This window comes from Trypanosoma grayi (assembly GCF_000691245.1).
Source record: "Trypanosoma grayi strain ANR4 Tgr_564_V1, whole genome shotgun sequence".
In the NCBI taxonomy this organism is placed as follows: Eukaryota; Euglenozoa; class Kinetoplastea; order Trypanosomatida; family Trypanosomatidae; genus Trypanosoma; species Trypanosoma grayi.
Window position 1 is genome coordinate 1 of NW_008826183.1, and position 11,275 is coordinate 11,275.

General features: G+C 61.3%; 5 protein-coding genes across 5 annotated transcripts; 4 read left to right on the forward strand and 1 right to left on the reverse strand.

Annotated features, from left to right (window-relative positions):
- Positions 1 to 113: 113 nt before the first annotated feature.
- DQ04_05641000 (hypothetical protein) lies at positions 114 to 6,692 on the forward strand (the record flags this gene model as incomplete). Its single annotated transcript, XM_009314300.1, has 1 exon — positions 114 to 6,692. The coding sequence occupies one exon, from the start codon at positions 114 to 116 to the stop codon at positions 6,690 to 6,692; it is 6,579 nt and encodes a 2,192-aa protein (XP_009312575.1).
- Positions 6,693 to 7,059: 367 nt separating this feature from the next.
- DQ04_05641010 (hypothetical protein) lies at positions 7,060 to 8,493 on the forward strand (the record flags this gene model as incomplete). The annotated part of the gene is made up of 1 exon (XM_009314301.1): positions 7,060 to 8,493. One exon carries the CDS (start codon positions 7,060 to 7,062, stop codon positions 8,491 to 8,493), a length of 1,434 nt encoding a protein of 477 aa, XP_009312576.1.
- A 349-nt stretch (positions 8,494 to 8,842) lies between these two features.
- DQ04_05641020 (hypothetical protein) lies at positions 8,843 to 10,483 on the forward strand (the record flags this gene model as incomplete). Its single annotated transcript, XM_009314302.1, has 1 exon — positions 8,843 to 10,483. The coding sequence occupies one exon, from the start codon at positions 8,843 to 8,845 to the stop codon at positions 10,481 to 10,483; it is 1,641 nt and encodes a 546-aa protein (XP_009312577.1).
- A 242-nt stretch (positions 10,484 to 10,725) lies between these two features.
- DQ04_05641030 (hypothetical protein) lies at positions 10,726 to 10,938 on the forward strand (the record flags this gene model as incomplete). The annotated part of the gene is made up of 1 exon (XM_009314303.1): positions 10,726 to 10,938. The coding sequence occupies one exon, from the start codon at positions 10,726 to 10,728 to the stop codon at positions 10,936 to 10,938; it is 213 nt and encodes a 70-aa protein (XP_009312578.1).
- Positions 10,939 to 11,275, reverse strand: DQ04_05641040 (hypothetical protein; the record flags this gene model as incomplete). Its single annotated transcript, XM_009314304.1, has 1 exon — positions 10,939 to 11,275. A coding segment is annotated over one exon (337 nt), but the record flags the coding sequence as incomplete, so codon positions are not given.

The window sequence follows — 11,275 nt, forward strand, 5'->3', positions numbered from 1 at the left end:
CCGACAAGCTACCGGAGGACTTCGTCCGCATCGTGAAGGCGGCGGTGCCGGTGAAAGAGCCGCCTAGCGCTGCCGCCACCCGTGCCGGGCCGCCGGACGACATCGACATCGGCATGATCCCCGCGGAGGGGCTGCAGCCGCCGGAGCCGCAGTTGCCGCCTGTCACGTTCAAGGCCAAGTCGGCACGCGGCCTCGCGATGATGCACGGCGCGGACCACTTCTCGCCCGTAACGCTGGACGCAAAGACGCTGATACGGAAGGTCTTCAAGGAGGCACCGAGCAACGGGGCGGAGCGGCGCGACTGCCGGCGGGAGCTGCAGCCAGTGGAGCTACTGCGCATCGCTGCGCCCATCAAAGTACTTGAATACCAGCGGGTCACAGTCGGCTCCACTTCAACCAAGACGTTCTTTCTGTACAATGGAACCTCCGCGTCGGTGCTGGCGGCGATGCCGACGGAGGAGGCGCATTTGTCCTTCGCGCCCACCTCACAGGTCATTCCGTCCGGTCGCGCCGCCGCCTTCGACGTGAGCTTCTACAGCTCGGCAGTTCAGACATACCAGCAGGTGGTGCAGATGACCATCAACGGGCGCCATATGCTACGCTTCACGCTGCAGGCTGACGTGGTGCCAGTGGAGGTCTCCCTCTCGCGCGACGACGTCGTGCTGCACTTCGCCGACTTTAGTGACGATCCCGTGGCACGTGCGTCTGTTGTGCTCTCCAACCACGGCAATAGCGAGGCGGCGTACACGTGGGAGCTGGGAGGCGGTGGCAGTGGGGGCGGCCCGTTCACCATTACACCAATGTCCGGGTCGATTCCTTCAATGAGTAAAGTGACGGCGCAGGTGACGTTTAGCCCATCGCAGAGCATACTCCACGCGGAGTCGAGGGCGGAGCTGCACGTGAAGGGTGCAACAGCGGTGAAGGTGCTCAACCTGAAGGGTGTCGTCGCCCCCACGTCGTGCGTGTGGGTCGGCAGTACACCAACATCATCAGTGGGTGAGCACGTTGTGGAGTTGCGACAGGTGCCTGCTGGCCTGCCGACAGCCACCACCGCCACGCTGTACAACAGGGGCCGTCATAGCGCCTTTTTCTCCTTCGAGTCACTGCCGGAGTGGCTGACAGTAACCCCGATGGTTGGCCGCGTGGGGGCTGGCGAGTCGGAGGATATCACCCTCACCGTGCATCACGACACGCCGGGTGTGCTGCACACAGTCTTGCAGTGCTGCGTGCGCGGCATGAAGCGGCCGATGAAGCTGCGTCTCACCGCAGAGGTGTGCATTGCCCCGCTCAGCATTCTCGACTCGGAGCGGCAAAACGGAGCAGTGCTGCTGGCGTTCGAAACCGTGTACATTGGCACCGAGAAGGCACTCCCGGTGCGATTTAGCAACAGCGGCGATGTGGCGGCTGTCATCCTCGTTGACTTGCGTCACCACGTAGAGTACACACTGCGCTGCCCTGACGACGGCGCAGCGTCACTGGAGTGGCGGGGGCACAGCGAGCCGGTGCCAGGCGTTGTGTTCGTCACTATCTCGCCGCGTAGCGAGGCGACCGTGCTGGTCGTGTACACGCCCACCACCACCACGGGCGATGAGCGCTTCTTTGTCAAGTGGCGGCACGTCGGCGCGGATGAGATGAATCCGCTGCTGCCACTCACTGTTCTTGGGCGGGCGATGCTGTCGAAGGTGGTGGTCAAGCGGCAGCAGCTGGAGTTCCCCCGCACTGTCGTCAACACACCCGCGGTGCCCTTGTCGCTCACCATCGAGAACACCTCCGCGGAAGAGGTGAAGTGGGAGTTGCTGCTGAGCCACGGCATCAACAGCATCAGCAACAGAAACAGCGCCTGCGGCGGTGTCCAAGATGACAATGACGACGACAAGAAGAATAAGGACGCCAGCAAGGATGGAGTGTTCCACATGAGCCCTGACAGCGGCACGTTGGCGCCGCACACCAGCCAACTGGTGCATGTAACGTTCATGCCGATCACTATCGGCCACCGGCAGGAGCGCTACTGCGTGTACCTCGACGGTGACAAGCGTCGCCCGTGCGCCGAGGTGCATGTATCGGGCTTCGCTGCTCTGCCACGCATCGTCTGCGACCGAAATGAACTCATCTTCCCCGCCATCCCCCTAAACGTTTCGGTGCAGGAGACAATGTACATTGCAAACGACGGCTTCGACTCCATCGAGGTGCGCTACAAAAGCAAAGAGTCTGGCCCACTCAACGTTACATTCCCCCGCGGAGCTATCGCCATGGCCTCCTCCTGCATTCCTGTGTGCGTGGAGTTCTGCTGCCCGAAACCGGTGTCATTTGTGTCATCCATCACCTTCACATCGGACAAGGGTGAAACACTCACGATTCCTGTCACTGGCACCGCCGTCAACTCGTTTCTCACCGTCGCCCCGTATGTGATGTATCAGCGTGGCCGCTCCCACTTCGGTGCTGCTCTTCCTCCAGTGAAGGAGGGGAAGAGTGAAGGTGAGGAAGGGGAGGAGGAGTGGACTCAGTCACTCATGTACTACGATGACGCCCCCGCATTTACAATGACCACCTCCATCAATGTCGCTACGCCTAGTTCTACCTTGCGAAGGAATGGGGTGTCTCCAGACTTTCACGAACAGAACTTACCCCCTACGACCGGCCCCTTCGGTTTCGTGGACGTTGTTGGGCGAGAGATGTACACCCGGCAAGACATTGAGAATCTCCGGCAGTGGTTGAATCACAACATACTTTTAGAGCCCGCCACAGACCTCGTGGGCCTACTACAATCAACGGATGGCCGCCCGCTGCTCGATGCAGCGTACCGGCTAAGCGGGAGGCGGCCAAAGCGGGTGAGCCGACCGAGCGCGAGGGGTCGGTCGCTCGCAGCGCTCGAGACGCTGACATCACTGATCAAGTCAAAAGGGGGATGTCTGAGTGACGTGCGGCTACCGTACCTGATGATGTATGACACGTACTGCCGGCACCAAGAGAGCTGCGGCATGGAGGCAATAACACAGGCCGCATTCGCGGTGCGTGCGGTCCACGCCTGGGTGACGGTCGTGCTGCAGCTCATCCGTGCCTTCTACCTCCCCAAGGTGGACGTGGCCGCCGCGCTGCAGGCTTACCCCGCGATGAAGACGTACGTGCCGCAGACGCAGTGGGAATCCGCGCCGTTCCAGGCCGCGCTCCACAGCAGCAACGTGTTCAGTTCGGAGGAGGCCACACTGCTGCATTGGGTGGCGCACAACCTGAGCAGGTGCGTCGAGGAGGGCGTAGTAAAGGGGCCGCGGCGCAGCATCTGCAGGTTCGACGATCTGCGCGACAGCGTCGGTATGGTGGCCTGCATTCTAGCGTATGTGCCGTCGGCGGCCACACGTCTGTCGCTGGAGCGCCTTGTCCCGGAGCCTGCGACACAGTCAGAGATGGAGAACAACGCAGTGGTGCTGGCGGGGGCACTGGCATACGTTGGTGTCCCGCTACGCGCAACACCGCGCGAGATGCTTATGTACAACACGGTTGACTGGATGCTGTTGAGCGCGACGCTCTTTCTCTACCTGCCACGCTTTATCCCGACAACCGTCATCTCGCTGGAAGGGAAGCTGCTCGCGCCCATGACGCGGGCGGTGGAGGTGGCGAACACATCGGCCACAGCGCGCAGTTACACAGTGGAGATGAGCAACACGGCGTTCCGCGCGCTGCCCCAGGAACTTAGCGTCGACCCCGCCGCGGCGGCACACATCGATGTGGAGGTGACGCTGCGTTTCAACCGCCGCATGGAAGGCGAGTGCGTACTCGTCGACACCTCCGCGAGCCTCATGGAGGAGCGCGCACCCATCGTCCTGCGCCTCGTCGCGGTGCCGAACAACGAGCCGCTGCGCGTCATCCATGTGCAGACGCCGCTCTACACGATCCTCAACCATGAGATCCAAGTGGAGAGCCCATTCGCGCAGAACTGCGTCGCTACGTTGCGCCTCTCGCAGGACTACACAAACGACGCCAACTATAGCGAGGGTGACTTCGGTAAGTCACTGCAGAGTGCTTTCTACATCTCTGCCGGTATCGTGCCGTTTCGCAGCGGCGAGGTGACAAAGCTGTCGATGCAGTTCGCTCCATGCGCCCGCGGTAGGTACGAGGCCAGCATCACATTTCACGACGAGCAGCAGGGCGAGTTCTCGTACCTCGTCATCGGCACCTGCACGCCTCCTAAGCAGTCGGACAAGGCCACCACCCGCGCAGAGGCAGGGGAGGAGTGCACACACACGGTACTTCTGAAGCCGAGCAACGCCCCATTTGAGCGTATGATGCGCTCGCTCGAAGACAATCGCCGCTCCCGTACGCCACGCCCCACGAAAGGGCCGCTTATGCCGGAACTAACAGGTGTGCCCTACACCGTCACCTTCGTTAATGAGGCGAACATAGGCCCGAACCCATTCTTCCGAGGTCCTGAGAGCATTACATTTGCCACGGGGGAGTCAATGTTTCCACTGACGTTCTCCTTTCTCCCCAAGTACCTTGGTGAGTATAGCGGTTTTATCGTTCTTGCCTCCAAGTACGACGTGCGCACCATTCATATCCTCGGTAAGTGTGTGCCTACCGGTGACAAGGGTATCCTGCGATTCGCCTGCCCAGCGCGGCAGTGCATTACGCAGGGCGTGCCGATCTTTAACAACAGCAATGAGAACTGGCTGGTCACGGCGACAGTGGAGGGGGCGGGCTTTGGCGGCCCCAAGGAGCTGCGCGTGCCGCGTGGGAAGCACCGCGACTACCCGCTGCGCTATAACCCCGCGTGGGTTTCCTCTGAGAAGGGAAACTTGACACTCTTCAACAACGAGACGGGGGAGCGGCGCATTTACGCGCTCCTCGGCGAGGCGGAGGAACCCTTGTCAGAGGACACCATCGTTGTGGAGTGCCGCGCCCGTGAGCGACGCACTGAGACGCTGACGGTGCCTGACATCAACGGCGCCGATGCGATGTACAACGTCGAGACGGACCTGCCCTTCGCCAGTGGAGAGTCATCGGTACTGGTGCGACGCGGCGCCACTGCTAAGTATGCGTTGGTGCTGCAGCCGATGATGGGTGGGACGTACGCCGGAACTGTCGTGTGCCGCGCGCCTAACGGCCGCTACACGTGGTACGCCGTAACGGTGGTCGTCAGCCCCCCTGAGAAGGAGGGCACGGTGGAGATCAAGACCGACGCGCGCACTCCTGTTACGGCCGATGTGACGATACAGAACCCAACCGACAAGCCGATCGTCTTCGCCGTGCAGCGCTTTGGCAGCGGCCTCTTCGGGGAGAACTCCCTCGTCGTCGAGGCGGGAGCCCCTGCAGTATACTCGCTGCTGTTCGTCCCGTCTCACCTCGGCACATTTGACGGGCGCCTCGCCTTCTGCAGCAACGAAGTGGGTGAGTTCTGGTACGAACTGCGCATCCTCGTCGAGGAGGCTGCGCCGGAGGAGATTACATTCGAGAGCGAGATTGGCGTCCCTGAGGTGGTGCAGGTGCGCATCCCCAACAACACTTCGGTTGAGCGCTCGCTGTATGTCTCTAACACGAATCCCCGCAACTTTGCGACGGCGCCAAGCCTCCTTACGATACCTCCCTACTCAGAGTTAACGGTTGACATTGTGTACACACCAACCGCGGTGAATAAGCCACAAGAGGCGACGTTGAAGCTGTACAACCCCGACCTCGGCGAGTGGCGTTACGTCTGCCGTGGCGTCGGCCATCAACCGGCGACCAGTGCGCCGGTAGAGTGCGTCTGTGAGGTTGGTGGAAACGTCTCAGTGACGCTCAAGATTAAGAATCCATTTGAGGTACCAATGATCCCTGTCGCGAAGCTCGAGTGTGGAAGCGAGGGCTACTACAAGTTGGGGCCTCTGCAGCAGCAGCAGCAGCAGGCAATGGCACCAGGGACGGAGTCGTCCATCTCGCTGACCTACGCACCCAAGTCTGTCGGCAATCATCTAGCCACTGTTCGTGTGTGTCCGGCGTCAACGACTGCGGAGGGTCTTCAGGACATCACGTGGGAGTTCCCGCTGCGAGGTGTTGCAGAGTGGCGGAGCAGTGATGCCTCGCTGCGGTTCCGCTGTGTGGCGCGCCGCCAGGTGGAGGATTCCATCACGTTGGAGGCGCCGGGGCTGACAGTGGAGGAGCAGAAGCGGGTCTCTGTTGGGCTGGCACTCGATCGCCAGCAGCAGTACCCCAGCGCCGTGCAAGCGAGTTTTCAAAGCGAGGTGGTACTAAGTGAGGAGAGAGGGGACGCCCTCACGGTGAACATACGCTTTGCGCCTTTGCGTCCCTTCATTGCCACCGCGGATCTTGTCGTGCGCTGTGAGAAGAGCGCGGTGTGGCGTTACCCCATCATCCTCGATGCTGTGCGTGCGGAGCCCGACGATGTGCTGGTTGTGAAGGCAGCCTTGCGCTCTGCATCGGCCGTCACCTTTGACATGTACAATGCATTTCCCCACAGCTCTCCGTTCAGTGCGTATTTCACCCCTGAGAGTTCCCGTGATTTGTCGGTGACGGTGGCGCGCGGTGTGCTGCGTCCGTTTATTGTTGGGCAGAAGAACCCGGCCGCTGCGACGCCGCTGCAGGTGGTGTTCACCCCGTCTGCGCGTGTGCCGCAGGTGGAGGGGACTCTCATCGTCGACACGGAGGAGATGCAGTGGTCCTTTAGGGTCGTGGGAAAACTCGAGAGCAAATCCGCGCACTAAGTGACGCCAATGGAGAGAGGTGCGTGGGAGAGAGAAAGAGAAAGAGAATGTAGATATGGAACTGTCCCTCATTGGATGTAAAAGGAAAGAGAAGAGAGCAAGTGATGGATACCCGAGGGGCGAAGGAGGAGGAGCAGAAGGGTTGCCAATGAGCATCGACGCGTGTGCGTGTGCGTCTTTGTGTCTCTGTGTGCTGGTGGTGTGAGGCTCTCTTTGTGGTAATAGGGCTGTCATCATTGCAGCTGCTGTCTTTTTTATGCTTTTCTCTTCCTCCCCTTCTTTGTTTCTCCGCCCATATCTCGCCCTCCACCACATGTGCCTGTTTGTGTGTGTGTGTGGGCCTTGGTGCAGTTGGGAAGGTAGTTGAATGGACGACTGGGAGAAGGCGTACGAGGAGGATAGGCGGCGCCTCGCGTTGGGCCAAGGCATCATCGTTGACGGGAGACGTGCTGGTAGTGGCGCTGGTGGTGGTGGTGTTGGCGGTGGTGGCAGCAGTGTAGAAATGAACCCCTTTGAGGAGAAGCAGCTGGAGCAGCAGGCTGCTGCTACTCCTATTCCTCCAATAGCTGAGGCGCCGAGCGTGCACGCGATGCATGGTCTCTCCCCAGCGATGTTTGAATCATCGACGGTGAAGCGTGACGATGCGGCGCCACACACCGCTGCGCAGCGCGAAGGTGAAGCTGACGTCGCCGAGATTTACGCCGCGTACAAGGACGATCCGGTGCCGCGCAGGCGTGGCATGGATGATGACGATGCCGGCGATAACGCCGCGAGCGCAGGTGCCGCGCTGCACGACGCCCGCTTCGGCCTGCACTGCCTTGGCACGGGGTGGAACCTGCACACTCTCTTCAGTGCCAAACTGGGCCGGCGGCTGTTCTTCGCTGAGGTCGTCAAGACATCGTTCAAAGGGTTTCTGTCGACCAAGGATGCCGTGGTTGGCTGCTTCGTGACACCGAACTGCATCTACATCGGCGACGTGGAGACGGCGGCGCTGGTGGTGTGCGTCGACATCCAGTGGCTGCTCGAGGTCTACGCGTTTGACGGCGTCGCGGTGGGGCTGCGGACGAAGGACGCGCTCGAACTCCACCTGCAGACAGCGCAGCACACACAGCGGCTGGTTGACATCCTGCAGAAGATCGTCGCGCACTGGCAGGCAAAGGTGAAGTTCATTCAGGCCACCGCGGAGCGCGAGAAGACGTTTCGGAAGGAGATGCGGCTTATCGACAAGAAGAGCCACACCTGGCAGGTCGTCGAGGACCCTCGAACGGGCCTCCGCATTCTCAACATCACGGACCAGTTCATCGGCATCCTCGCGCCAATTGCGCCCAAGATCCTGCACTGGTTCGGCTGGGTGCAGCAACCAAGGAAGGACTGGAAGGGCAGCAGAACGTTGCAGCGCCGCTGTGCGTGGGCGACGGCCACGTGCTTCTTTGTCGCGAAGGCGGAGGGCCCTGGCAGCGACGGACATGGCATCAGGCACTGCGTCGCGATGCAGTACATGACGGAGCTGTACGTCGGCCCCGGCGGCGAATTGGGCATTGTCGCTGCGAAGGGGCCTCCACAGCCACCAACAGTTGTTGTGCTTGACTCAGAGGGGGGCAAAAACGCCCTCATTTTTATTTTTCAGGAATGCTACAGTTATCGGAATGGTGGAGGGACGATAAAAGTGACTCATGTGAAGAGTGTGGAGGACGCGGCGCGCAGGGCAAACGGGTCAGGAGCGTCACGGCCGCAGCTCTTCCTCATGCGTCCACGTCGAGAGTTGTATGACTTTTTGCGGGGGCCTAGTGCAAAGAAGTGACCCACCGTTTGCATCCCGCTAGCAATGCACGGGCGAAGGGGCGGTGTGGTGACACTTTCTCTTGCTTCTTTGCCACAACAACATATCCAATAGTGTGATTTTGCTCTGGGCTCGGAGTTTTGTTGTGTGTGCGGATGTGCGTGCTTGGATGCTGGTGCATGTGTGGTGGGGACTGCTGTCTGTGTGTGCTGTCATCGCACTTTCCCTTCCTTCCTCTTTCTCGCCTTGTGCTCCATTGAACATGAGGAGGTAGTGGTGGTGGATGCGTCGCGTGACACCATCGAAACTTGTGCAGGTGAGAGGCGTACTGCTGGCCCGGCTGCANAACATGAGGAGGTAGTGGTGGTGGATGCGTCGCGTGACACCATCGAAACTTGTGCAGGTGAGAGGCGTACTGCTGGCCCGGCTGCAGCACAACAGCAACAGCAATAGCAGCAGCAGTGGCGGCGGTGTGGAGCTGCCGGACCCGCCGTACGCATTGCCCGCCTCGCCCCGCTTTGCCACGGAGCGGAGTGGCGGCTTCGACAAGAAGTGGCTGCAGCAGCTGCCCGCGTACAAGCCGCTGGTCCGCAACGGCGTGTACTTACCCAGCAAGGAGGACCTCTGGAAGGCACCAGCACACGAGGGGCTGGAGATAGTCATGGAGCACCTCCCTTACCACGATGCACTTCGCTACATCATGGAGCACAACTACTTTTTCCTGTTCGAGACTCTTCTCAAGGCCGGAGACGCGCCGCTGCCACACGTGATGTACGAAGACTTCATGAAGTGCCGCACATTCGCGTCACTACAGAACCCACCGGAAGAGCAGTTCGCGCTGCCGCCCACGCTCTTGCGGGCGCTGCTATGCATGGCGGCGTACCAGACCATTCTTGATCCTCACTACTTCACCACGTGCCGTATTTTCTTCCAGCGACTAGAGCAGCAGCAGACAATGACGCCTGAGGTCTTGTCGGCGTGGGTGTACTGCTGCACCACCAGCGGAAAGGTCGATGACGCCCTGACGTATGCGAGACACATGGCGGAGCACGAGGTCCCCTTTGACGAGACCGTCTTTTCACTCATGCAACACCCCTCAGTAAACCCGGTGGCTGCACAGCACCGTGCGGTACCGCACTCAGCGAAGGGCCTGCTACTGCAGCGTCGTCTGAGCGGGCGCCTGCAGACGGTGTATCGCAGCGACAGCGTGGCAGCGCACGGCATGTTTGTCTTCTACGCCCTGACGTTGAGCCACGTAAAGAAGTGGGAGGTGGTGCGTGCGGCAGCCTCACTTGGCATTACACTGCCGGAGCGGACACTCTCTCTAGCCGTTGAGGTGTATGCGCGGGAGAAGGGCCTTCGCTGCGGCCCAAAGACGGTGAAGGCACTCGCCATGTTTTTGGCACGTGAGGGCGCGGCGGGGCAGCTGCTGTACGTGCTGCTCCGTGCCCGGAAGAACGAACTCCTGCCGGAGTTTCAGGGGTTGCCGCAGACAGTCTTCGGCGAAGAGGAGAAGATGGCGATCCTGCAGTGCGTGGAGCGTCGGGCGCAGCACGACAACGGCTTTCGTGCGGCCACTCCGCTCGTCCGCGCATTGGTGCGGGAGGACGACCCGCGTACACTTTTCCGCGCCCTTGCTCGCACAGCTCGGGAGAGCAACAACAGCAGCACCAGTGGCTGTGATGGCGGTGTCACAGCAGATGCCGAGCAGAGCTTGAGCGCTGTTGTGGTGTCCGTGCAGAGCCTACTGCGCGACGTGGACGCGTTGGACAAGGCGAGTCGAGGCTCAACCTCCCGTGGGCACCAAACGGACGAGGAGAGGGAGGGGGTGGAAGTGGTGTTGCCCCGTGGCGAAGAGGGGGGTGTTGCGGGACCGCAGGAGCTGGAGGAGCGTGACATGCCGGCCGGTGTGCGCGAGCTCGTGAGGCTGCACCTGGCGGAGGCGGAGGGGCGGGCCACCAGAGCTGCGCGACTGCCTGCGGCGTGGGTGAATCCTGACGCTGCGCTGTAAGGCGTCTCGTCGTCGCCGTACTGCTGCTGCTGCTGCTGTTGTTGCTGTTGCTCCTGAGCGGGCGCCTGCCTCCTCCCCCCCCACTCTCTCTTTTTTCACACACCCTTTGCGGGTATTTATTGTGTACTGTGGGCCCAACACTTTTCTCTCTTGGGCTTCTGTTCATGCATGCTACTTCTGCTGGCTGCCTCTTCACAATCTCTCTGATTTTTTTGGTCGTTTTGTTGCTTGTGGGTGCAGCAATGACGTCATCCGCCCGAGCCCTCCTCGCTCGACTGGAAGTATACCGAGACGCCACAGGGGAGCCGTCGCCGGTGCTGCCGCTACCGACAGGCGTCCTTCTTGCACGTCGTGCAGCCCGCAGCGAGCAGCGTGCGGCGGCATTGCAGTCAGAGAACGACGAGCTGCGCGCGCAGTTGCTGCAGGTGCCACCGCCATCATCGTCGTCGTCGTAGTCAGCACCTGCTGCTGCTGCTACTGCTGGCGCGGCGGGCCCTCTGCTGGGCTATCGATACATCCTGGAGGGCTGCCGCCAGATGCTGGGTGCAGCCGACGCGCCGCTGCAGGAGGCGTCGTTCCTGCGTGACGCGCTGGTGCGTGCGTTGGATGCGCTCACCGCGCTGCGGTCTCTGGCCGCCACGTGCGACGCGATGCACGACGAGGACCTGCGACTGAAGAGGGAGGGCATACAGCTCGTGCTCGAGAACCACGTCGGGGATGTCCCCCTGGAGGACGCACGCGTGGCGGCGACGCGGCTGCAGCTGCAGTTCGACCTCCTCGGGGAGCGGCTGG